Below are 27,875 nucleotides of genomic sequence, written 5' to 3' on the forward strand. Positions count from 1 at the left end.
CATATCCCATATGCTGTACATTGCATCCCCATGAATTATTTATTTTATAAGTGGAAGTTTGTCCTTCTTAATCCCCTTCACCTATTTTGCCCACACCCAACTCCTCCACCCTCTGGTAACCACCAGTTTGTTTCCTGTATCTCTGAGTCTGTTTCTGTTTTGTTTTGTTTTATAGATTCCACATATAAGTGAAATCATACAATATTTGTCTTTTCTGTCCAACTTAGTTCATTTAACATAATACCCTCAAGGCCCATTCATGTTGTTACTTCTTTAATTTTTTTTAAGATATTTATTTATTTGAGAGAGAGAATGCATACAACCATGTGAGTGGGCGGTGGGAAGAAGGTGGGAGAGGGAGAGAGAATCTCAAGCAGACTCTGTGCTGAGCGTGGAGCCCAACTCAGGGCCCCATCCCATGACCCCAAGATTATTGTCTGAGCTGAAGCCAAGAGTCTGAGACTTAACCAACTGAGTCACCCAGGGGCCCCTATGGTTCTTTAATTTTAAAGAATAGAATTTAGGAGCATCTTATTTTTGTTCTTGTTGTTACCTTTGTACTTACACCATTTTGAATGTCCACAGTCCCTTGTTTTCCTAGTTAACCTTTGACCATCTGATTTGCCGTTTAAAACTAGATCCTTAACTCCCACCTATTGTCTACATGACAACCGATGAGCTTATTTTACTTTCTTTATTCTATCTTCCACCCCTTGCCAGTTTTTAGTTGTCTTATTTCTGTTTGTTATGTTGTATAGCATTTGTACATCACTCTTCCACCTTGTTCTCACATTTGTTTTTGGCTTAGAGCTACAACCCTCTTTATAAATGCTCACATCAGTTCTTTGGCTGAAAGTTTTCCAGTCACTTCTTAGTCCAATGAAATTCATACTCTAGGCTCTAGGCTCTTCCTAAAGAAAGATTCATGTCCGGTGTCTTTCCAACTTTTCCTTGGAAAGGATCAAAGCCTTGATACTTGGACAGCTTGACTTTGTAGAAAATCCTTGTTTCACATTTTTTAAAAATTAAGTTGTTTTGTGTTTATTTATTCCTTATACATTTATTTATTTTTAATTTTTGAGATAGAGGGAGAGTGTGCACAGGCACAGGCACATGTGAGCAGGTGGGGAGGGGGCACAGAGAGAGAGGGGGAGAGAGAGAGAGAGACTCTGAGGCAGGCTCCAAGCCCAGTGTGGAGCCCTACATGGGGCTGGATCTCACAACCCTTAAATCATGATCTGAACCGAAATCAAGAGTTGGGCATTTAACCAACTGATCCACCCAAGCATCCTTGTTTATTTATTTCTAAATGCTGTTCCATTGTTGTCTTGCTTTAAAAATATATTGAATATCTAATATCTAATTTGCCCTTTTTACCTAGAGGTCTTGATTTTCTTTTTTTAAATCTCAAAATTCTAATTGGCTTAATAGGATACATCTTAGAATTGCTAAATCTGGGTTAGTTTTCCCACGACCCAGTGGGCCCTTTCAATATGAAGATTCAGTTCTCTGGAAAGTTTTCTTACACTGTATTGTTTAGGTATTAGACCTGTTCCATTGTTTTGTTTTTCCTCTTCAAGGAGTCTCATACTGTGAGTCTTAACTCTTCCTTATCTGTTTTCCATTTCAATATTTTCTCTATGACTCATTTTACTTCTTTTCTCATTTTTATTTTCTTAGTTGTTTTTCTACTTTTGAAAACATTTCTTATTAAATTTTCATTTTAATTTATCTGGGCACCTTATAATTTAATCTTCATTTCTGAGATAATTATCTTTTCTTCCATTTTGAAATTACTAACTCTCTTTTTATTATTTTCTGTTCTTTGTCCATTTCTATTCTTAGTGCATGTATTTCTCATTCAAAATCTTTTCTTTCATATCTCCAAATGCTATTTTTTTGTATATTGAATTCTGTTTTGAGTGTTCTTTTATAGTTTTCCTCTGCTTCATGGTTGTTTTCTTAGAGGCAATTTAAATCAGTGGAGGTAGGTTGGATCTTAATAGTATTTGTAAAAACTCTGTATTTGCTTATTCATTGCTTTCTGTTTCTTTTTGTAGTCTTGGGCTGCTTTTCAAAATGCCTGAGTAATGCCCTCCTCCATCAGTGTCGCAAAGTACAGATTCTTGAATGGTTTTGGGGGAGTGAGTGGAGACAGGGACTTGTGTCCTTTGATTTTTGAATGCTCTTTATCTTGCAGAGCCCTAAATTTCTTTTCCCCTTCACCACCTAATTGCCATAGGGTATTTCTCCTTTTGTTTGTGCCTTTCTTCTTCCCCAGCAGCTCTTCACTGCAAACACTACCACTTGAGATCACGCATACCTTCAAGTTTCTTCTTGTTAGACCACACTTGGATCTAGGCATTCTATATTCTTAAATTATGCTAAGAATGTGGTCTTTATGTATTCTATTTTTTCCTTCTTGTTCTGCCTTGCCAATTTTGAAGAAATATTTGGAGATTTGGACATAGGTAGATTCTGTTGTCTTTCTTCTTTCTCTTTTTTCTATCTCTACCGTTATCGGTAAAATGTGCCTCCTCCCTTTTCCTAAAGACATTTATTTGTACCTTTGACCTTTTCTCTCTTTGACTTGAGTCAGTTTTCAACCTTCATTCATTTATTCATTAACCCAATAGATATTTATTCAGTAGCAGTCCTAGTAGGTACCATTCAAAGTGGTGAATGCGACAGTGACAGAATGTCAAAATCCCAACCTAACTGGGAGTGCATTCTGGTAGAAGGAGAGAAACAACAAATAAATAAACATGTTGTGGTAAGTGCCACAGAGAAGAAAAAAATCAGGAGAAACAGGTGTAGGGAGTACTGAAGTAGATGAAGGCGTGTTGTAAATGTACATAGGGCTTACCGACAGGGCTTATGGACAAGGTGACAGTGATTAGGGAATAAGGTAGGGCATCTGGGAAAAGGGTTTTCCAGGCATAAGGATCAATGGGAATAAGATGCCCAGCATGGGAAAATACTTGACATGTTGCTGGTACAGCAAGAAGGCCAGCATGGCTGGAGCGTGCTAACTGATAGAGAGAGGGCTAGATAGATCAGAAAGGTAAGAAATGGCCAATTCATGAAGGGCCATTGAAGAGACTGGCTTTCATTCTGAGTGAGAAGAGAAGACCCTGGAGGATAGAGGATAGAAAAGAGACATACTCTGACTTTCACTTCTAATATTTCTTTTAGTAGAATATGTTAAGAATAGACTGGACGTAGGGGCAACAGTAGGTACAGGAACACCAACTGGGAGGCTGTTGCCATGATCCAAGTGAAATATGATGGCAGCTTGGACCAGGATACTTACAGCAGAGGAGTAGGAGATGATCAGATTTTTAATCTATTTTTAAGGTGAGCAAACGATTTGCCACTGGATTATATGTGAGGTTATGGTTCATTACATTATTTGCAAAGAACTGTGGCCACCTTCACTGTAAGTGTAGGCTCTTTGTAAACATCAGATGTAGTCACGAGTTGTGGGGAAATGGTAGGTGTCCCACAACTAGCATATTTGGAAATCTGGGTATGTGGTGCAGAATAAAAGCTATGTGGAGTCACTGGTTTGAGGCCATGGGGCAATCTAGAGTGAGCACTACTAACAATGTTATCTAGTGATAAACCCACACAGATAAATGGCCAGGGTCTTATCATCAATGGGAAAAAGAGAGGGAAAATGGTAAGGTGGTTGTGACAATCAGCTTTCTTCCACTCTTACATTATAAAGAGAATAATGGAAAGCAGTACCCTTAAAATCTTGTACTTCTAAGTCAGAGGGGGAGACGAACCATGAGAGATGATGGACTCTGAAGGGCAGACTGAGGGTTCTAGAGGGGAGGAGGGTGGGGGAATGGGTTAGCCTGGTGATGGGTATTAAAGAGGGCACGTTCTGCATGGAGCACTGGGTGTTGTGGACAAACAATGAATCATGGAACACTACATCAAAAACTAATGATGTAATGTATGGTGATTAACATAACAATAAAAAAATTAAAAAAAAAATCTTGTACTTCTTCCAAGCTCCAAAGCAAAAGAAAAGTTCAAGTGTATGCCAGAGCAGTTTCTCCATCTTTGCTGGACAATGTCTGTACCATTGGGCCTGAGGATTACAGTTCTTCAAAGGTTTTAAGTACCCTCCAGATGTTAGAGCAACAGTATTGTTGCTTATTAGCAGGGTCTCCGTATCCCGAAGTTCTTCAACTTAACTAGGGTAAATCCACTCAACCTTTAATGTATTTATTCAACATTTAGTGTACTTACGGTGTCTCTGGCACTGTGCTAAGTGATAAGGATACAGTTGCATCTTTACAGGCGGATGCGGTCACCGCTGTCATGAAGCTCGTGACCTACTAGGAAGACAGACATTTAACAGATGGGACAACTATGTAATTGCCTTGATTCGAAATGCTACAAAGGAAGAATAGAGGTTTCTCTAAGAACCTTAACCTGGTCGAGAGCTGGGACACCAGTCTTTTTTTTTGGGGGGGGGGGCAGACGCCAGTCTTAACCAAAGGTAAGAAGCCATATGCTAAAATCAGTGACACATTACTCCCCTTCCTGCAGTGGTCCCAGTCTGTTCTTGGGGAGATTGCTGCTTCCCCACAGTAGAATAAGGAGGATTAGGGCACTGGAATGGATACTAGATCGGTCACAGACACCACTCCAGTGTCCGTATTCCTTCATCCTTTTTTTTATAATGGCAGCTACATTGTTGGTTCAGCTCTATGTCCACTAGGATCAACCTTCTCATCTACTATGGGTCAGATAAACAGATGCATGTTGGGGCTTTGCCAACTACTTCCCATCTCTGTATCTGATTCTACCCATCAGTTATCCAATCATGTCCAACCTAGTAAAGATCCAGCTAGTAAAGATCATTTTGAATTTCACTGCTCTTAAGACTTGTCACTTCTTCTGGGTATAATGCAGAAACTTAAGGAGGATGCCTCTCTTGTAGTCAACCTGCTCACTGACTTAACAGAAAAAAACAATAAGGTTACTGCCAAAAACGAATAGACTGGGAAAAAAGATTGTCCTACATAAGTAGCAACCTTCCTACTTGGGTATTAGTGGGAAATGCCATTTTTATGGCTCTCTTTTTACAGGTCTCTAGGAACAGAACAGCATATATGTCATTTGTCTCTTTTTTATTATTATTCCTTTAATAGTCTAAATCCTGGGTATTACATCAAAGGTGCTTCAAAGCATCTATTGTCTATATGCAGATGATCGTAACCCCCTATCATTTCCAGTTCAAGATTTCTGTTTTGTATTTTCCCTTTTCAGCCCAGTCTCATCGCATTAAATCTCTAGATGGATTGTGTTTGGTAAGAGCTACGCATATTTTCCTGGCGATCCCCTTTGCTATAATCCAGTGTGAGAGCTCCAGCTTGTATTTTAGATGCATGGGAAAAGGAGGGGCATAGACAGTGGAACCAAAATAAACAGATGGTTGCCCTGACAATCTGTAAGAGGCTCTTTCATGAGCATTTTTCATGGTTCTCTTTTGAAATAAACAGTGAGACAGTGATACAGTTTTTATCTCATCGACCTCCTGCAAATGGCCCCATGGCTTACAAACTGCACAAAATACCAAAACGCCTCTGCCAGGAAGTCACATTTATCTGGTTTGACTCCTTCGAGGTCCCATCCCACATCACCCAGGGAATGTCTCTGGGACCTCTTGTCCGGGAAGATTGCTAGTGTTGTGGGTGTGAACGCAAGTGAGGCACAGTAAGGGGGCCATGATATTTGGGGGAAGGATTATCACATGAAGCAGAATGTCATTAGCAAGAGCAAGTATACAGAATGACATGATGTCACAGACAGGGAGAAAATTCCCTCTAAATGGGAGGATCAGGCAGAGGAAAGGAGGTGGCCAGACCAGGACAGGGGAGTCAAATCTGAGCAGGAGACTTGAGTCTGACAGGGGTGATTGTGGGTGGGAGATGGGTAAGGAAGTCCAACTTTAAGGAGCACAAACAAAAATAATAAAATTGAACATTTAACACTGACTTATGCACATGGTTTCTGCTATGTCAGTTTAAAGTTATTTGCGCCTTGGTTTGTAAATGTATGTTAAAAAAAAAAAACAACAAACTACAGTAGAGGCTCTTGTTCCAAGTTCTGAAAATATTTATTTCATAAATGTGTTTGAATTTCCTTTTATATTTCATATGCTCAGATCCCTTATCTAGATTAAAACATAACACAAACTGGCAATTGTGTAGGGCTTGCAGATAAAAAATTGCATTGCACTCAACAAGTGCAATGCAATGAGTAAAACACAGTGGGCTGAGGACATAAACTTTGGAGTCAGATCTGGGTTGAAGACCCCACTCTATCATTTCGTAGCTTTATGTTCACCTGACAGGTTAGGTTGTGCAATCTTTGAGCCTCCGTTTTCTTGTCTGCAAAATGCAGATGGTAATAGGGCTTATCTCACATTGTTTTTTGAGGGTTACAGGAGCGGAGGAATGCAAGCCCTAAGCACAGTGCCTGGCATCTGTTAATGATCAGTGAAGATTCATTATTAGTAAAAAAAAAAAAAAAAAAAAAGAGAGGAAAAAAATTTTAAAGTCAAACTTTAAAAGCTATAAAAATGAGTGAAAAACAAACATTTTCCCAGTTTTTATAGGGCTTTGTATAGTATATAGTAACAATATTTTTCAAAAGTTTTCAAATTTATTTTTCATTTTAAGGGTAGTGTATGATTGTTATAAAAATTGAAACAATACACTTAGATAAAAAATCTTGAGTTAAAAATAAAAAATAAAAATAAATAAAATTTAAAAATTAGCTTTGCTCCAAAACATAGAGCATTTATAAGGTTTTCTCCGAAGATATATACCAACAGACCTTCTAACTTTTCTAAATGCTCCTTCCTGTTCCAGTGCAAGAAAATATGCAAAGACGTAAAACCATCTCAAACTTTTTAAAATATTGAGAACCAAAATGTCCCAGATTTCATCAGCCTATGAGGTCACAGCTTCCTTTTATGCCAAATTATAGTAGTCTAAACTTCCATTCTGTATGCCTTCAAGAAGTTCAGTCTTTTTTTCAGATACTCAAGCACTTTGGAGACTCCTTAGAAAATTTTATGGTGGAGGGTACCTCCCTCCCTACCCCTGGGCTTGCCACCACGTGATACGTCCAGTTTATCTCCCTCAAAGTGAGTTTCACTGAGTGTTTTCCACTTCTAAAGGTCCCAAGGGAAAGAGCTGTTATTTCCTGGCCCCAGCCCAGGGCCCCATCCTGATTTCTTCAATGACCTCTTCTAAGGACGTTTTGTCTGTAGGAGGGATCACTTCCTGCAAGAGAAATCTCACTCCTACCAGGTAGCCCTCAAAAGGCAACAAACAAATCCAGGCCCTGGATTTTGGTATCTAATTCTCATTCCCAACTAGAAGGAACCAGGGCTCATGGAAGAGATGGCTGGTCCCAGATCTGAAGCAGGAAGTATCCAAGATGAGCCTAGGATACAGAAGGCAAGGAAGGTAGAGTTATGTCAAAAGAGCACAGGGGCCAACAAGAAGGTGCTCTCATTGACCAGGGATGAAATAAACTGAGCATCTAAAAAGGATAATAAATGCAATTGACTAAGACACATTGTGTGTATTAACACAAAAGCATGTTTATAATGATATTTTGAAAAAGTGAGAGAAAGCAAACAACCTCATGGGATACCATTGCAACAGCAAGTCTTCCTTCAGAAAACTGGCACTTGAAAGGATTAAGCATTGATCCCATCTTTCCTGTAATAAACTGTATTGCAGGGAGCTGAAGTCACCTTAGTCGATAATGAAAAATTTTTTCTTTTTTTTTTTTTTAAATTTTATTTATTTATTTGAGAGAGAGAATGAGATAGAGAGAGAGCATGAGAGGGGGGAGGGTCAGAGGGAGAAGCAGACTCCCCGCTGAGCAGGGAGCCCGATGTGGGACTTGATCCCGGGACTCCAGGATCATGACCTGAGCCGAAGGCAGTCGCTTAACCAACTGAGCCACCCAGGCGCCCCTGAAAAATTTTTTCTTATGTAAGAATTCCAGCTAATAAATGCAGAAGAATGACGGAATCAGAACATCCTGTTGTAAGTCCCAGTGAAATAATTGCTTCAGGTAATAATCATTAACAGATGAAACCCTCAGAGGCAAGGTTGATGGGGAACTTTACAGAGGAGGTGAGGCTATTACATCTGATACACTGTAGCTTCACTAAAAATGGGCCGGCCAGACATTGTGTGCTTCCCGATGGGATGTAATAGCACAACATCACAGCTGAGGTATTGTTGCCCAAGTAAATTAAACCTGAATCTCATCCAGCCACATTTCATTTCATCTCATCCAGAACATTTCATTTCAGGGATGTAGGAACAAGTGAAATGGCATTACAAAGGAAGCAAAGAGGCAAAACCAGAATGTGGGACATTCTACAAGCCAGCCAACCCAGTTTCTGAGCAAGTCAATGGCTGGGGGGAGAAAGGGAGGGCAGGGGTGGGCACTGAGGTTGACAAATGAGGTCTAAGAGACAACACCAAATGTAGTATGTGGACCTAGTTCGAGTCCTGACTCAAGAAAACCAACTGTAAAATAATTTGAGAAACCGGGAAAATTTTGTTACAAAGTAGTCATTAGATGCCAAGGGTATATTGTCAGTTTGTTTGGTGTTTTAATGGCATTGTGATTATATAAAAATGTTCATAATTTTTAGCAATGCATAATAAAGTGTGTAGGGTTTTGCTTCAAAATATTGGAGTTGAGGGGGGTGGGAGGGACGGGGTGGCTGGGTGATGGACCCTGGGGAGGGTACGTGTTGTGGTGAGCGCCGTGTATTGTGTAAGACTGATGACTCACAGGCCAGTACCCCTGAAACAAATGATACAGTGTATGTTAATTAAAAATAATAATAAAAATAAATAAATCTCTTAAAAAATGTTTAAAAAATACTTTAACAAAGAAAATCAAAGGGACACATGAAAATAAAGTGATAAAATCTCCATAATTGCTGAACCTGGGTGATGGATGCATTAAAAAAAAAAAGGAAAAAAGGGGCATAGAGGAAATGTGCCAAAATCTTGACCACCGTTGAAACTAGAAATGGGTATATGAAGGTCCTTTGTATTTATCCCTCTATTTTTGAGGAGGTTTCAAGCTTTTTAACTTGTAAGGAAAGAGACATGGCACCACTCTAGGACATGGGTGCGTCTCTCAAAATCTGGGTTATTTGCATTGAGATCTTACCACGTGTGCGACCTCAGCAACACCGCATAGGGTGGGCTGGGCTACCCCCAGTCCTGTGCCCTTGCAGCCTTCTGCACGAGAAGGGAAGCTGGAGGGCACTTGATGTAATGAGCCCTGGGTGTTATATGCAACTGATGATCACTAAACTCTACCTCTGAAACGAATAAAAAAAATTCAGGCAGCTTGACAGAAATAACTTCAAAAGCCCTAGGATACCAACAGGCAAAGACTACAGATAGATAATTCACAAAAGACAAAATGCAGATTGCTAATAAACAAGTAACTCTCCCAAAGAAATGCAAATCAAAAGGTAGAGTGGTTTTAAATATCTCCTATTAGTAAATATTAAAAATAATAAGCTGTTGGGGTGCCTGGGTGGCTCAGATGGTTAAGTGTCTGCCTTCGGCTCAGGTCATGATCCCGGGGTCCTGGGATCGAGCCCCACATCGGGCTCCTGCCTCAGTGAGGAGCCTGCTTCTCCCTCTGCCTCTCTCCCTGCTCAAGCTTTCTCTCTCTGTATCTCTGTGTCTCGAATGAATAAATAAAATCTTTTAAAAAAATAATAATAAGCTGTTGAATAAAAAAAAAGGGAGGGGGGATCTGATCCTGACTTTCTTGCACAGCCTCCTGAATCCCACCCTACTCTCCCGTGGGCCACTGGGTGCACAAGCACGCCCGTGCATCATCCAAGAACAAGAAGTAATTTTCTAGTACGGTGCAATCTACATTCTAATTGAGAAAGAAAGTTTCCTAAGGTGCAGAAGGACAACTGTGCCAAAGAAATCATGCTTTACGTTACTGTGGGGAGAAGTACATTAAGGGCGGCTCTTCTTAGCACCTCCCCCATCTTGCTGGCTCCTTCTACAGCAGGGCTTTGCTCTACCTTGTCTTGATCAGAGAGATACCTTTTGTGCAAGGACTGTCTCCAGTTAGAATGCAAGCCAACAGTTTTTGGTTTTTGTTTTTAAATTTATAATTGTGGTTAAAATACACATGACATAAAATTTACCATTTAACCTTTTAAGTGGACATGAGTTCAGGGGCATTCCATACATTCGCATTATGTGTAACCAATCTCTAGGATTCTCTCTTTTTTTTTTAAGATTTTATTTATTTATTTGTCAGAGAGAGAGCATGCAAGAGAGGGAACACAAGCAGGGGGAGTGGGAGAGGGAGAAGCAGGCTTCCCCGCAGAGCAGGGAGCCTGATGCAAGTCGCGATCCCAGGCACTGGGCTCATGACCTGAGCCGAAAGTAGACATCCCTCTAGGATTCTTTTTATCTTCCAAATACACCCCTGGTTCCTAGCAACCACAATTCTACTTTCTGTCTCCATGGATTTGACTGCTCTGGGTACCTCCTGTAAGTGGAATCATATAGTCTCTTTGTCTTTTTGTGACTGGCTTACTTCACTTAATGTCCCCAAGTTTCATCCATGCAGAAGCACATGTCAGAACGTCCCCCCTTTTTAAGGCTGACTAATATTCCACTGTGTGGCTAGACTACGTCTTGTCCATTCATCAGTCAGTGGACACTTGGGTTGTTCCCACCTTTGGGCTCCTGTGAACATGGGTGCACCAAGGCACTGCTTCTTGCAATATAAAGGTCTTCTCCCAAGGTTTCAAAAGTCCCAGGAACAGCTCTTGGGCCAGGTTTCAGCTCGAGGTGGCGTGAGCTTCTGTCCCGCTGAGACGTGTGCCCAGGCTCCCCGCTACCGAGAGCAAGCCTATATGAGAAGGAGGTAGCCATGTGCCTCTAACATGACCAAGCCTGGGCTGTGTTCCCTCAGGACACTTTATTTTCAAACAATAAAAAATTAATAAATTAATTGTTTTTAATCCCACATGCTGGCAAGAGGGTAAAAAAAAAAGTCAAAATTTCTCCCTTACTCCTATTTCCCATTCCCCAAGGGTAGGATGTTCTTATATGAACAGTGTGCATTTTCCCAGAAGCTTTCTTCTGGACATATACAAATGTGTCTATGTGTGTAGTTTGGCTTTGTGTTTTCTAAAAGTTTATCTCCTCACTCAATGTTTCCATACGGTGGAAAGGTGTTGGATACCTAGGATGTTTCCCATTTTTATGCTGTTACAAATAGTGCTAAATGGAATATCCTTATGCATATACCCTTGCATATTTACATGAGTATTATTGTAGGATAGATGTACATTTAAAATTTTGATAGGAATTTAATTTAAATACATACAATTTGGGTAGGTGCAGCCATGTTAAAGAATTGTGCTAAGTTACCTGTTAGGTATTTGTTTGGTTTTTGAATGTAGTTGATAAATAAGTGTTTACCAGTTACCTTTGAATAAAGATTTGAGCTTATTTTTTCAAGTTTAGGGCACACATTTCAGGCTGTTCGTATTTGATCACCAAATACCCTTGTCCTCTCTCCAAGCAAATTGAAATAGCCTGTGCTCCTTAATTAAAACCTCCTTAGAAGATCTCAATTTAGTAAAATTATCTAATTTTTACAACTATTGTCTGCTTACAGTCTTAGGCAAATTTAGTGGGCAAAGATGTAATTGTGTATTTCTGCAGGTGTACATTGCAGGATTTACTCCTTTGAGTTACCAGGAAATATAAAGTTAACCTCGCAAACACCTGCCTCTTTTTTTATTTTTAAATACATCTCTTTAGGGGGGGGGAACTTTTGCCTCCATCCCCTTCTCTTTCTGATTTTTAACTGTTTGAAAAATTACTAATTGCCTAGAAAGATCAAGTCCTCTAAGGCTTTTATGCAAATACGCCCAGGAGAAAGATCTACCCCAAACCCCAATTTTAATTGCTTAAGCCACTTGGTTTGTGCCTGTCAGCCTAGGCAAGCGATTCCACAATCACATCTCAATTACAAAGATACCATCGAATAGGGCAAATTTGTTCATGGCACACCAATTTGGAAATGAGCCATTGGTGGTCCCCAGCAGCAACCAGTACCCAGGGGAGGAGTTACATGGAGGAGAGACCATACACTTCACGCCTGTAGATATTTGTACTTCTCAGGAACGTAGAGAGCCAGTCTTTGAGCAGAGCCAAGTCCCTCGGGCCCCTGCCGTAGGGCTCAGCCCAGAGTACCCCTGGAAGCCCAGGCTCTTCTTTTGTGTTTCCTGCGTCCTCCCCAGGCGTGCCTGCGGCGTGCAGAGGCGCATCCGCACTCGAGGAGGGTGGGAGCGGCCGCGGCTCCCGGGCTGGGCGGCTGCTGGCCTCCTAGGGAGCTGGCACTGGGCAATGCTCGATTGTTATGCGACTATTGATTTGCCTCTCTCTGAGGATTCCCGTGGCAAAGTGACCCTCCCTGCCGCCTGTCTGTCCCTCCCTCCCTGGCTCCCGCCCTGCCCCTCCCCGCAGCAGGATCCTAACGCGGCCGCGCGGCGCTCCTCCTCCCGGTCCTCCGGCTCCGGATTCCTGAAGTTATTAGGAGAAATAAGGTAGCCGAGGGGACCACATGGAAGTTGTGACAGCTCCCGGCGGCGCACCCCTCTCGCCTGAGCCATTACCTCGCCTTAGGAATTACCCGCTGACACGTTGAATGAAGGAGGGCCCCTTGCCAGCCAGCCTGCCGGGATGGGCCACTGCTGCTGCAAGCCTTATAACTGCCTTCAGTGCCTGGACAAGACGGTACTTTGCCTTCCCTACCCCCCTCTCTCCCCCCGACCCTCCTTTGAAAGAGCAGAGAGGAAGCCTGAGCCAGCCACCTCTGTCTCTCTCCCCTCGCATGTGTGTGCGCTTTGTTGGCGAGCCCGAGGCTGTCCTTACTGGTTCCAGTGTGCTGAAGTGTGAGTGCCGTTCGCAGAAACATTTGGTCTCACCTACTCTGCAGTGCCTTACATAATTCTCTATTCCTACAGTCTCAAATGCAGCTGTTGCATTTTCCGGAAACAGCAGGGCTCCGCTCAAACATCCTGAAATCCAGACTGCCAAGAAATCCTTGCAATATTCCTAATGCATTGTAATGTACCTGCGAAACCTAAGGCGTTCCGGTTGGGAATTTCTATTAGCTAGACATGCTTCTCTTGGCCAACTGCTAACTTTGAAAGTTTCCCACTTTTTTATAAACAGCATCCATCCTTGTAATTTATATTCTTAGGGCAGAGAAGAAAGCACCAGTACTGTTGTCCCCGCTGTACTTCTTTGCATCACATAGGGGTGACTAACGTAGAGGTGAAACCTGAAGCGGCCCCAGAGTCAGAGGGTGTGTTCAAGTCTTCACTGGAAGGAAATTTCACAGCCAGGGACCTGAGAATAGAGCAGGAGCAAGTGAGAACTGTATGACAATTCCAACACAAAGCCTTTCTTTGCTTTTGACATTTGCCTGTGAGTTTACAGAGAGGTTGGGAGATGCTCTTAATTCCACTACTAGAAGTATGTTGGCAAGAAATCTTGTCTCTGTGATGTTTTTTTTCTCACATACATTTGGATTTCTCCAAGATGCATGAAATGGGACTTAATAAAGGGTTGAAATTGCCTCTTCTCTACCCACATGGGCATCAGCTCTATAGATAGCTTGAGGTATAGTGTGTGACCAGGTAAAGGAAAATAAATAAATAGCTTGATATGAAACTCATTACAAGGAGGTCACTTGGGAACATCTTCGTTATCAGTTCTGTTTATGAACTTTGACCTAGGAAAATTACACTGATATTTTAAAAGTTACCGGGTACTTTTTTTCCTATAGGAGTAACTATTTTAATGGGTTTTGCTTTTACTACCATGAGTATGACCTAAAATATTTATACACACATTTATGAGCTTTTAACAAATAGAAATAAAAGACATTTGCCCTCAATTACCTGCAAATTCAATATTGAAGCGATTAAGCCCTTTTTCAAGAGAAGTGGTCACAAAAAAGGTATTGAAGGAAGCTTTGTCACGGTAGTTGTAATAAAAGGGAAGGGTTTACTGCATGTCCAACAATAGTATAATGTTCATATGCTTAAGTCATGGTACAAAAATTTTAGAAATAGAAGCTGTAATCCGCAGGACTTCTTGAGAAAATATAAAGTGAACCCATCCTCCTTTTTTGTTTCAAATCAAATTCTTAAAAATAATCATCTCTGTGGCATTCTTTAATTGGGAGATTTGGGAAGACAATTAAATAGTATGTCTTCTCATCCAGCAGTGTGATGTTTAAGTAACTTTTAAATGTTTTAACTTTGAAACTTCAAACTTAATACCAATTATTCTTTGCTGATGAAAACTTAAAAACTGCATCTATCAACTTTCTCATTATGTGTACACCACGTGTCTTGACTTTCCTTTGCCATAGTTTAGAGCAGTATCCCCAGGGGAGGTTTTGAAACTATATATTCATAGGTGCTCATTTTAGGAATTGAGGATTTTCTTTTTTAAAATTAAAAAAGTCATTGCTTTATTTAGTCAACTGCTTTTAAGGACACCTTCACAGGCAGCACGCCAAAATCATTTGTCCGTTCAGCGGTTACCTATTGGGCCAGGCGTTGGATGCTGAGAGTATTATGGGATCCACTCCAGTCTCCAGCTTCTTTGAATCCCAAGGTAAAATCCATCAGTCTGTTAATTTGCTTTAACGGTCCCAGCATCAACATTTCAAAGAGGCCTGATGAAATTATTGATAAATCTTGCTTCCTTTAGACCAGCCTAATAAACCTTAACAAAGAAGAAGAAAGAAAGAAACATTTCCTCAGAACTTTATATGGGTACAAAATAAAAGACTTAATTTTGAGAACTCAATTTTGAAATGTGAAACATTTTTAATTATTAGTGCAGATTAGAGGTGTTCTGAAAAGAGTCATAGGGCAATTAAAGATATTTTAAGTAATAGTTTCAGAGATGGGGCTAAGAAATATAAACCCAAAGATGCTTATTTAGCATTCATTTACTGGGAGAAACTATAGAATCTTGCATGAAGTATAAAATAAATACAAATGTGTTAAACGAACAAATGGTTTTTTAAAGCTGATTGTGCTTTATGTATCTTTAGCTTTTCAAAAAATCTATTCATTGACAATATTTCTTGCTTGGTTTACAGTATTTACAAGATTTATTGCCCAGTTATTATGGGGGCTATCAAAGAATTCTCAGAAGGGCACAACCTGCCCTGTGGAGTTTACCAGTTCTTCGGTGGGTTGTATTTCCATCTTTCCCAGAGAAATTACAAGCTGGGTAGGCAACAGTAACACATGTGGAGCAATTAACACATCAATACAAGACTGGAGTATAATGAAGTGAAAGTCATGTGGTATTGACCATACCTGTTTCTGGAATCTAGTGAAAGGAGAAATCCATGCTGGAATCTTGGGCAAGGTTTCTTGGAAAAAATGGAACATGAATTGCACTTTGAGGAATGGGGTAGAGTTTTAATGAACTGTGTGAGGAACAGGAATGGAATTCTAAGCAAGGAGTGCATAAGTAAAGGTACTTTAGCCCGGTTTGATGAAAGATGAGAATAAACACAGCGGGAAACCCAAGCACATAGGGAGTGTGGGGAAACATTTTCCAGGCTGAAAGCCAGACCCAAGTTTTTTAACTTGAGTTATAAGTAGTAGAAATCCATCTTGGGATTTTGAACAGAGAGGTAATCTGTAGAAAGACTCACTCTGTGGGTATTTTGAAAAGGAAGGTGTGATCAGGGAAGGCCATTGGGACACCCAGATGGATTTCAAAGTCTTTTCCACCTGTGGACTCAGCTGGTTCAGGACCAAGCCAGCACCTCTGTACACACGGAAACTCCTTACCTGTAGCCTTCCAGGGCTGATCATTCTTAGGGGCACTGAGTTATGGAGAGAAATAAACTCAGTGCAAACTAGAGTGCCAACTTGTTTTTTAACAATAAGAAATGTCACTGACAAACAAATACATGATAACAAGCCTGAGAAACATGTATTTCTTTTTAGAGTCAAAAGTCCAGCTTCGTAAGAAGCTTTGATGAGAATGGAATCTGAGCCAGCAAGTTATGGTCTTTAGGCATTCAGTGTCTTCAGAGCTTACGTGTCCATGTCCCATCACCCCTCCAGCCGAAAATGTACTTGAAAAGGCTACATGATTGTCACCTGTCTTGGTGACTGCTTCTTCTAAGCTCCTTTTGCTCCCTCTACTACAAGTCGCCTTGTCTTGCTGGCTTAGGTACTGTCCTATCCCCTTGGCGGTTACTTTGCATATCTCCACCCTAACCTTATACGTGTTGATTATAATTGCAAAGGCTGATCTTATTTACCTTTTCTCTAAATTGTTGGTAGGGGTTGGGGTTTGGAGAAGACACCTCACTGTTCTTCACAGGCATCTGGTACCTGACAGTAATAAGTTTGGGAAGGTGATAAGATAAAATCCAGGAAGGTCAAGAAACTTCTGTAGTGATACATAAATTGATTAAAAATCATGGCACTGGCTAATTTTCCTTTCTTCTGCTTACTCTGGGATCCAGAATTTCCCAGCATTACTTCTTTGGATTCACATTCCTTCACCTTGGGCCCCATAAGACTGTCCTTTCTAGTTGTCGATTGGTAATCCAGGTGGGGTATGGCATTGCCTTATTAAGTCAGCGCCTTAGGAAGCTAGATGTTTTATAATCACCGATACACAGGAAAAAGGCTAGGGTAATGCACCGTAAGTTGAGTCTTTCTGATTTCTTTTAAAACAAGATGTGGTTTTGCTCATTTTTCACACAAGTAGACACTGACATGTAATTAAGAATATTAAATGTGAGTGATACTTTCCCTTGACCAGTCTATATTAAATTTTGTTGCAGAGTAGAAAAGCAGATAGAAAAATACAGTGCCCTGTGTTAATTATATGTGAAAGAAATAATACTTATTGACCAAGTCAAAGCAGGCCTTCAGAACTGCCTTAAAGCCATAATAACTGAAATGAAAAACAAAAGGTCAGTCCACCTCCCAAAGGAATTTTCCACAGAGCTGTATTATGAATCTGGCCAATCTTCCCAGTATTAATACTGAAAATGATTGCAGCGTTCACCAAAGGTGTTATGAAAACAACACTGAAGACATATGTTCTGTTGATGTCATCTTGTGGCTGGTTCATTTTGAAATACAAGAGAAAATATTTCCCTATTAAAACAAAGTTCTGCCATGTAGAATTAAACCCTAACCTGAACTCATGGAGGCATGGGTGAAAAGCAATATTGTTTCTGGGAAGGATGAAAAACTCCTTAACCTCTTTATAATTTCGTGTGTATGTACATCATTTTGCATTTCAGAAATTCACAATAAAAAGGATCTGGAAGTTTCTTCAAATAGCAGAATTCTATAGATTTCTTATTTAATTCCCTGTATGGTTCTTCTGTTTGGCCCGTGAAAAGGTGGCCCAGCTTGTATAGTTGAATTGGTTTTATCGGCATTGACTCCAGGGCAGGCTAAAAAGATACGAGAAATGAGAAATTGGTTGGTAGTCTGTGGGCTTACATGTATATATTTTTTAATTTGTGTTTGTGTGTGTGTGTGTGTGTGTCTGTGTGTATCCCTCTTTTTAAAAGAAAAATCTGGTGGGGAAAAGACAGCTGATCAAAACACTCAGAACTGCAGTGAGTTTTAGGACATTGCCATCAGTCCCCTTGTAGCTGATCAGGAACTCCATCAGGGAGCATCACAGACCAGAGGCAGGACATTGCCATCGGTCCCCTTGTAGCTGATCAGGAACTCCGTCAGGGAGCATCACAGACCAGAGGCAGGACATTGCCATCGGTCCCCTTGTAGCTGATCAGGAACTCCGTCAGGGAGCATCACAAACCAGAGGCAGGAAGAAGGCGAGAAGAAGAGAAGGACCCGTATAACAGGGGTGACACAGGTGACACAGAAAAATAGCCTCCGGTGCTGTTTTGTGTCACAGTCCTCCTGGCTTTTGCCTGGGGGGCTCCCACATTCCTCCTGTGTGTTCATCCTCCAGGCTCAGGAATTCTCTGGAGACAGCCCCGCCTGCTTGAGTTCTATCGCATTGTTTTATAATTGCATCTTCACTTTACTGACTCTTTGGGAGACTCTTCAACTCCTTGAAGGCAGAAATATCCTGCCTGGTATGTCTACCTGGTACATAGTAGGCACTGAATAAATCCGTGCTGTTTTGTATGAATTCCCTATTCCTGGATTGACTAGTTGGGGTGAAGGCACCTCAGATTCCCCCAACACTCAGCTTTAATAAGAAGCAGAATGTTCTGTTGGTTTCTGATTCAAGGAGGAGCTTGCTTAGGTGGCAGGCGCCCAAGTGTAGAATTGCCTGGGCAATGCTAGCAAGGAGTAGCATTTTCACTTCCTCTTACCACCAAGTTCACATGGGTAGCATCAGCCTCTTGAACAGATAACCCCCATTGACCAAGCACATTAAAATAACAGAGAGTGGCAGGCTGGCTTGGGGCTTGGCCACACATCCAGTTAACTTGAAGCTAGTGGAATGATTAGCAGGTTGTATGCTTTGCCAGCCTTGTGTCTCTAGGAAAGATTAAAGGCAGCATTCCCCCCAGAGTCTGGGGGCACCTTTAGCATGGAGATCCATATGGAGAAGAAATGTAGGCTTTGCTGTAGCAGACTTGCGGTGCTATGTTCGGGGCTAGAGGTAGAAGGGGAGAGCTGGATGTTTTATGGGGCTCATCTCAGATTCCATCTGTGAATACAGCGAACCACACTAAAGAGAAGAGAGAACTCAGTGTGCGAAAGAGAGGTACGTGACCAAATAAAAAAGGTGGCTAAGAAGACACAGCTGTTGGTATGGGGCTTAGATGAATGTTCCCCAAGGGTCCATTTCCAGTTAAGCCTGTCATAGAGTAAACAGTAATTGTAGAGGAATGGCCTTTTGGACTTGGCGATTTCTGGACTGTGTCACCGGGATAGTTTGGATGGTTAATACTGAGTTCTATTTTTAGGCCTTTGGAGTGAAAGCAGGAGCTCATGTGCTTGGCACCAGTTAGGAATTTTCCACTCATTCCCCATGTAGGGAAGCACTGATCTCACACTGGGCCGTCGGAGGAGGCCTTGCTCATATTTCAGTCATCCCACCATGTCATCACGCTGCACTGGCTTAGGTTGGGGAGCTAAAGGGAGCAGTGGCATGAGATCCTTTCAAAGGGAGTCTTTGGGGCGGTCTTCCTCCTGGGTATTCAACAGAACCTATGGGCCTTGCAAGATCACTGCAGGACTCTGTTGAGCCATGATGGATGGAAGGTAACTTAGAGTCAGGTGGAGAGAATGGAAGGTTTCTTGAGGTTCCCTTCTTGCCTTAAGGAAGGGAGTTCCTATAATCCTCATTGTTGACTCACTCCATTGCAGGGCAGCACTACGTCATTCTGCAGGAAACAAAAAGTAACTTCACTGATGCAGAAAATTCATAAATTAGAAGAGTTGGTATCATTTCAAAAACAAGCACTTAAGAAGGAAATATTGTCGCCAGTCTGCACAGTCTGGCCTGAGCGAGCGGCGCTGGGCTGAGCCTGCATCTTCAGGAGGAATGTATTAGCAGGCCACCAGAAGGGGTTAGGGACAGCTGATGGGGAAAGCTGAACGGCTACCCTATCAGAAGTTACAGCCCCTGGTAGGCTATACGAGACAGGTCCTTGCATGCGACCGACAAATCAATACCATGGAGACGTGTTGGTAGTTCCGGTGGTAGGATGAGGTGTGAATACAACCAAGGAATTTTTTTTTTTTTTTTGAAAAAGTAGTCAGGAGGTGACACTGACTCTCTCAAACTTAGGTATGAAAACTCTGTGCTCATATCCCATCTGAGGATCCATGCAACTTGGATCTTGATGCTGTGTCTCTATAAGCATGGGTAGGAGGGGGCGCTCTCCGTGTGTTTGTGCTTGGCCAAGGGTGTGGACTCTGGCTTCGCCGTTTCCTAGCCAGTCGTGCAGGGGCTGGTTGTTGAGCCGTGGAGCCCCAGTTGCATCCTCCACACAGGGAACTAGAACCCAGGACCCACTTGACAGCATTTGGAGGACTAAGTGAAATGAAGGGCTTACCCATCCCCGTGCCTGGCATAGGTAAAGTGTTTGGAAGGTTTCACACTAATATTAGTGCAGTAATTAGCCAGACCTTACCAGAGTTTAGTTGTTCTCCTTGACATTTACGTCTTCAGGTTTGTTGCTAATCTTTGGCAGCTGATCGATCCTTACTTAGTATGCTATTTGATGACCATAGTTTGAAACTGGTTGGTATTACAGGCTATGCTTGCAAAAGGTTGGTGATGCGGGTGGGCTTGGGTTATCTTCCTTCAGTCTTCCCAAAATGGAGAGGGTGCAGGATCTATAGTCTCACCTGTCCCCTGCCTATTTCTTGCTTCTTATATTCCCTCAGTGTGTTTTTCCTCAAGCAAAGATGGGTGGAGCAGGCCTGGCTGTCAGTACCAGCATTAGCTTTTCACCAAAGTGATTCAAGTCTGAAGGTCACCCACAATCCCTACCACCATCAGCACCGTCTCCAGCCGAGGCCTGTCCTCCTTACTGGACCTCTAAGCCACTCCTTCCCCAAATGTCTTATTCTCCTATAGCTGGAAAGTGTAGACAGATCTCTTGTAATTTGGGAGCTCGCTGGGCAGGACACTGTTAACATCCACCCAGGGCTTCCTTCCCTGGCGGGGACTGTGGGGTGGGGGGCGGGCTGCGACTGTTGGGAGCTGGGGGAAGTGTTGGCTCGCACTAGAGCATTAGAAATTAGAGTTGGTTTGTTGTATTTTAAGTTCTGGTTGTTCACTGCCTAACCTCATCTAAGTCTTTGCATCTTTCGGCACTCTCACTGTGAATACTTCAGCAATGCTATTTGGGGACTGATAAGTGCAGTACAGTTAACCCTTGAAGAACGCAGGGATCAGGGGCACCGACCCCCTGCACGGCCAAAAATCTGTGTATAACTTTTGACCCTCCAAAAACTTAACAAGTAATACCCTGTCGACCGGAAGCCTTACCTATAACAGTTGATTAAGACATATTTTGTATGTTTTATGTATTAGATACGATATTCTAACAATAAACTAGGGAAAAGAAAATATTAGTTAAAAAATCACAAGGAAGGGGCGCCTGGGTGGCTCAGTTGGTTGAGTGTCCGACTCTTGATTTCCGCTCAGGTCGTGATCTCAGGGTCGTGAGGGCTCTGCACTCAGCAGGGAGTCTGCTTGAGGATTCTCTCCCCCTCCCTGTGCCCTTCCGCCCCCCTCACATGAGTATATGCATGCTTTCTCTCTCTCTCTCAAATAAATAAATAAATCTTTTTTTAAAAGGTCAAAAATAAATAAATTAAAATAAATTAAAAATCACAAGGAAGAGAAAATACATGTACAGTACTGTACTGTATTTATCAGAAAAAATTCAAGTGGAAAAGGGGACCCACGCAGTTTAAACCCATGTTGTTCAAGGGTCAGCTTTATTTCTGTTCTCTGGCTGTGCTTAGGAACTGAGGATTAAAAATTATTTTTTTTTTAAGATTTTATTTTTTTAAGTAATCTCTATACCCAACATGGGGCTCGAACTCACAACCCCAAGATCAAGAGTTGCATCCTCTACCGACTGAGCCATCTAGGCATCCCCAAAAATTATTCTTGGTGCTAGAAACAAGTTAATTTTTTCACTAGTTCAAGATTATTTCAGGTACAGAGAAGATTAGCATGGCCTCTGAGCAAGGATGACATGCAAATCAGTACTCATTCCATATTTGAATATATATATTATTTCAGGGTAAATACTGAAATTTACCCTCTCTGGAATACCAGATTTTCTTAATTTGTAGTAACAAGTTGAAAGTCAGCCGGCCACATTATGCTGTGTTAGAACAAACATAGAAAATCCCTGTGTTCTGTCTGATTGAACTCTTTCCCTGTTAACCAGACTTCAAACTTAGAATAGAATCAGGGCAGAGCCAAGTAGGTTTTTGTTTTGTTTTGTTTTGTTTTGTTTTTATTTGAGAGCGAGAGCATGAGTTGGGGGAGGAGCAAAAGGGAGGGGGACAAGCAGACTCTGCACTGAGCGTAGAGCCCCACGCAGGGCTTGATCCCAGGACCCTAAGATCATGACCTAAGCCGAAATCAAGAGTCAGATGCTTAACCAACTGAGCCACCCAGGCACCCCAAGAAGGTATTTTAGAAAGCAAAACAAAACAAAAAAACAGAGCATAAGAATATGCCAATTCTAAACACATTTAGATCCTTAATATGGAGAAGCCCCTAGTATCTGTAGGATGTTATCCAGTTGCAAATGAAATGAAAGGAAAGCAACAGAGTTATAATAACAACTAACATTTATATTAGAGCTTGCTAAGTGTCAGGCAACCTTCTAACTACTTTGCATATATTAATTACTTCAACCCTCATAATGACCCTGTGCAGTGGGCATGACACAGAGGCAGCATCGCTTAGTGATTAGGAAAATATCTACTCTCAGGTGTGATTGCTAGCCTTCAAGTTCAGGAAAGGCAAAGATACTGTGGGCTGGGATGGAAAGAGTGAGGCTTCATGAATAAAATGGGGATCCTCTCTCCCTCAAAGGATATATTATTGCTACATTATTCTTTAAAAAAAACCATGAGCTAAGAAGCATTGATGTCTGTGACTAAAATAGCTCTCATTTTATTATGCAAATAGAGTTTTACTTAGGTATTATGAAATTATGACATTGCATGGCAAACACCCTTTGGATGACCTGGGACCATCCGTCCCCTCAACCCAAAGTAGCACACGTGTAACCCAGATGTACACATAGTAGCCAAAGACACAAGATTGTACCAGCTGCTGATTTACATTGGATATGGGTTCCTTGGAGGTGCTGCAATCGGAGTCAAAGGAGGTTAAGAAAGAAAGAACAGTCACAAGACCCTGATGATATTCATGCTAGATATCTGGTACACATTTTAGCTTCAGGTCCCTTTTGAGAAATGTTTGCTCTGGGAGTACATTCTATAGAAGGAAGAGACTTTCTGTGAAGGCCTACATTTTTGGTATCTCTAACGTGAAGAGGATTTATATAGCGCACCTTCCCTCGTTATTATTAGTAACAGTGAAAGCATAACTCATGTCACTATTTCTGGTGACTCCGTAACCCAGATTACAAATTCAGCATATCTTCAGGTACTCCTGTTTTATGTCAGGGAAGACATATGATCTGAAAACAACTTAGCAGTCATTTAATTACAAATGGCTGTTCTTTGCACTGAAAAACATTTCAAGTGGGACTTTTGTTCCTTCTAGTGATGCAGACAGTGCACAAAAGACTTGGAAACTTTAAATTTTGGTGTTGGTCTTCTTACAAAGAAAAATGTTTCACGTTGTTTTCTATCCAGTATTTATTAGGTAGCCAACCATGGATGTATGGACAAAAGTGTTAAGTGTAAGGGGACAGTTGGAAAAATAAGTACTTGCCCCTCGGAGAAATATGGCATGGATGTCTTCATGGTCAAAAATCTCCTACTAGCGGTAATGATTAACAGCGTATAACAATACCTACCAGGGGATTACTGTGCAGGGCATAGGCACGCAAGGAAGTATTGTAGGACGATGTATACCAGAGAACAATACAGAGAAAAGCACAACGAGGGGTATTATTATTACATTGCAAGCTTTGCAATTTGAATGTGATATAAATGAATGAGTCAGACTCTGCTTTGTGATTTTTCTCTATGCTTATATAAGGAAAAAATTATCTCCTTAAGGGCTAGACTTATAAATATTTGCTTAATGTGATTCATTAATTAAACATGTGAAAGTGCTTATCTAGCATAAAACTAGGGGACTCTCAGTATCTGTTTTGTTTTTGCAGAATGAAAGTGCCCTTGTGAAAGAAAAAGAGCTGTCAATCGAACTTGCAAACATCAGGGATGAAGTTGGTAAGTAGGGCATTGACAATGAGGAACATAAAGACTGTCTTTTCCTGATACCTATGAATGTGTGTAACAAAAGCAGTTATGCCTCGTGTAATCAGCCAGGGCAAGGCTGCCTGGAAAATAAAGTGTCTTCCCCAGCACAGTGGTGGGTGGTTGAAGCCTTGTAGGGAGCCATAATTTTTACATCTCTGTTGTTAGAAAGCTTCATAACATCACGGTGGAACTAATCTGGCCTCGATTCTGTTCTTCGCAGATGGCAGCACACACATCCATCTGCGTGGTGTGCTGTGACCAGCACCCCTCTGCCTAGGTACCCCCAGGGCAGGCAGAGCTCCAAAGGAAGCAGGGTGCTGCAGGGTGCTCTCTGCAATCCATCTCTGCACATATTCCAAGGCTTCCTGCTGCCGTGTACCTTGCCATGAAACACTCTGATATAGAATGAGATCAGAAACATAAGCCTGGATGGATTAAGCATGCTAGGGTTATGTCAAAACTCCTAGTCTTTGGCTGGCTTATGGTATAGCTCACTCTGAACCATAAGAGACCTTGCAGAAGATACGATGATCCCCAGACCGGGGGTGTCTGAGAGATGGATGGGCTTTCACGTCTAAGCCAAAGATCAGACCAAGTATTTTCCATGTTCCAATTTCTTTTTTTTTTTTTAAGATTGTATTTCTTTATTTGACAGTGAGAGAGAGCACAAGTAGGCAGAGAGGCAGGCAGAGGGAGAGGGAGAAGCAGACTCCCCGCTGAGCAGGGAGCCTAATGCGGGGCTCAATCCCAGGACCCTGGGATCATGACCTGAGCCGAAGGCAGACGCTCAACCGACTGAGCCACCCAGGCGCCCCTCCATGTTCCAATTTCTTGATCCCATTTGTCTCTTGGGGTTCTGTTCCTCTGTTTCCCCAGGAATCAGTCCGCAAAGGTGAAATTAGCATGGCCTTTTCCCGTTGGCCTGCTCTCTTCTCTTTACAGAGAGCACTTCACCTCCATCCCGTGTGGCCCTGCAGGCAGCCCGCCAAGTGCAGGTGTGGCTCCCTTCACAAGTGAAGGGCCTTGAACAGTCCCAGCCATCCTTGGCAGGTGGCACTGCACCTTTTCCTTCAGGCCAGCCATGCAAATAGGCCTTGAATCTGAAGACCAGACTTCCCTGGGGAACGTGGGCCCGAGGATGTGCAGTGGACCCCATAATGATTTCTGAACGTCGTTTCCCCTCCTCCCCTCCCCTCTATTTTCCCCCTTTTTAAAAACTGAGGTTTCTTTCTTCACTGTGAGTTTTGTGACTTCTTTTGTCATTGAGGTGGGTCAACAGTGGGCTTTTCTCCCCTCTAAGGAGAGCAGGCCCCTGTGGGAAAGCCGTAAAGAACCGTTCCTCCTTCCCAGCCTCGCCTGTGTGTGACCCTGAGCAGCGAGATTGCCCCAGCTGCAGGGGCCCCTGCCCCTGGCCATCCCCTGACGAGGGGCCCCAGTGCCTGAGCCCAGATATAGGTTTTCTGAGGGAGGCCTGCCAGGAACAGCAATGGTGGAGTTTCTGAGACGGGCTCCCAGGAAGCCGAGGGCCACGAGTGGGCGTGTTTCTCGAAATGGATGAGTTCGTAGATTGTTCTGAGACTTAGTGGTTCTGAGCATGGGCTTTGCAGGCCAATGACCCAAGTTCAGGTAGAGCAAGTTGGCTGACCGCTCTGTCCCTCAGGTTCTCCTTCCTAAAAAGGAAGGTCGATTAAAGAGGATACTGCTGATAAAGCAACCTGTAAAGGAGCTTCTCCTATTAGGGGTGTAGTAGCTTAAATCTGAAAATAGAGGACAAGGTCTTCCATTGTCGCCTGAATTCCTCCCCTGAGGGATGTTTGCACCCCCATGGATAAGCTTTGGATCTGGGGTGTGCACCCTGACCCAACCAGATAGGGTATGCCAAATCCAGTGCCACTTCCCTCTGTCCTTTTCTGAAGCTTCTGAAGGCAGCAGGAACCACACAAGGATTACACTGAGTTTTTGTATTTGAGTCTTACTTGATGTCTGCATTAGTGCTAAGAATAGAACCAGAAATCATCTGCCAAATGAATCAACTGTGGGGTGAGGTGGGGGGTGCAGAAGGCCTTGGCAGCAGCAGGGCCTGGACCCTTCCACCTAGCACTCAGTCCAGTGGATGCTTTTGCAGCAACTTCCTGAGCCACTGCAGAGCCTGCATTTATGGGAGAAAGCAGACAGTGCACTGTGGGGCCCTACTCTTAACTCTAAAGTCTGGGAGTTCTCCGATCTTGGCCAGCAAAGAACACCCCTGAAGGGAGAAGGGAATGAAGCTTAGAAAGCTGACTTTGGAATGATCATCTAGAAAGAGAGATGAGCAATCCTGTCTCCTTACCAGCAGCCCTACCCTTATTTAGACCCCTGTCAGCAGAGTCAGATGGGGGCCACTGGAGCGTGGGGTCATGAGGGGCCATGGGGGCAGCAGGGGGGAAGGCGGGGGGAGCTGGAATTTCCACATGTTGTGAATTCAGACATGGAAGAGGGAGAAGCTTCAAACGATCAGAATGGTTTAGGAGCATTTAAATCGCAGATCCCAAAACAGGGCTGGCCTGTGCCACGCATCTAAAAGTTACCGCTCAAACTTGTATTCAAACCCTGAATTCCACCAGTATCTCCTCATAAGCACACATCAGTTGTTTATATCCTTGGTGGGAATAAATGCAAAGGCTTTTAGTATCTAGCCAGAATCACCTTAACGGGGGGTTCTCAGCCCTCGTGCATATTAGAATCACCTGCAATGCTTTTTAAAATAACAGTTTCCAAGACCTCTAGGGCAACAGAATCAAAATATTTCAGAATAGGGCCTAGGTTGTTTTTTTTTTTTAATTCCCAGATATTTGTGAAGTACAGTGAAATTTGAGAACCAATGGACTACACTGTAGAATGGGGATTTTGAATTGGGTCAGGGACAGGAGGAGGGGCTGTAGGGGATTTGGGGGTAGTCCTGGGAGGGTGAGGTCCCCCAGTGGAGGGCTTTGGGCAGCAGAAGAGCCTAGGGAGAGAAGCCTAGGTGGGAGGGGAAAGGGTACAGACAGGAAAGATGCAGAGGACAAATTCCACCCGCTCTGAAATTATACATAGAGTTGGCCCAAGTCCCAGAAAAAGGAAAGGAATATTCTCTTCCTTTCTTCACCTTGGCCCATCAGGCTAGGGCTGTCAGTCTCTTGAGTCCCCTCCCGGCTAGGTTAGATGGGCTTTTGGGCACCAACCACAGAAACTAATCCCCTGGTGTGTTGCTGACACACTTCATATTTACAATACATTCCCAATCGTGACATGTCTGGTGGAGCTACAACAGAATCTTCTAGAAGGTGTATATTTTGAATAGTGCCCTGATCAGAGATTTTGATGTGTGTTATCCCACACTGTTGGAGAATCCTGATTATAATAGTTTTTAAGTAGAATTTGCTGGCAGTTTATTTACAAGTAAACTTTGGGAATATCTCCTAATGAGTGATGTTTCCTGACATCAGGTGTGTGGGAGATTTTTCTACGAGAACAGCCAAGCCTCCAATACCAGCAAAGTGCCCAACAACTGAATTCAATTCTAACGGTAGCCGTCCAGAGTTAGGGCAGACCCCACAGGCCTTAGCCTCACCCCACTTCAGATGCTGGTCACACACTCCGGGGTCACCTGTACTTCTAAACAACTGGCTTCAAATCCAGGGATTCCCACAACCCCCTTCGCAGATCCAGTAAATCACCAGAATGACTTACAGAACTCAGAAAAACACTTGACTTGCATGCATTAGAAGGGATGCAACTCAGGAACAGCCAAATGTAAGACTTGCATAGGACGAGTATTTGGGGCACGGGG

The 27,875-nt window shown here is 42.6% G+C and overlaps 1 protein-coding gene and 1 pseudogene across 4 annotated transcripts in view; both read left to right on the forward strand.

Annotated features, from left to right (window-relative positions):
• Positions 1 to 27,875, forward strand: part of MTUS2 (microtubule associated scaffold protein 2) — a 379,630-nt gene that overhangs the window by 297,246 nt on the left and 54,509 nt on the right. For 3 of the 4 annotated variants that reach the window (XM_028107283.2, XM_028107293.2, XM_028107299.2), the window contains one exon: positions 23,968 to 24,034. In XM_028107283.2, coding sequence (XP_027963084.2) covers positions 23,968 to 24,034 — 67 coding nt within the window. Of the gene's footprint in view, positions 1 to 12,809; positions 12,864 to 23,967; positions 24,035 to 27,875 lie in introns of those variants that run through there. The other variant, XM_028107303.1, reaches the window with a different exon arrangement.
• On the forward strand, positions 21,776 to 21,875 carry LOC114212956 (U6 spliceosomal RNA; annotated as a pseudogene).

The sequence above is a fragment of the Eumetopias jubatus genome, unplaced genomic scaffold (genome assembly GCF_037043125.1).
Source record: "Eumetopias jubatus isolate StellerSeaLion01/CBP00866 unplaced genomic scaffold, mEumJub1_p1.0 scaffold_3, whole genome shotgun sequence".
In the NCBI taxonomy this organism is placed as follows: domain Eukaryota; kingdom Metazoa; phylum Chordata; class Mammalia; order Carnivora; family Otariidae; genus Eumetopias; species Eumetopias jubatus.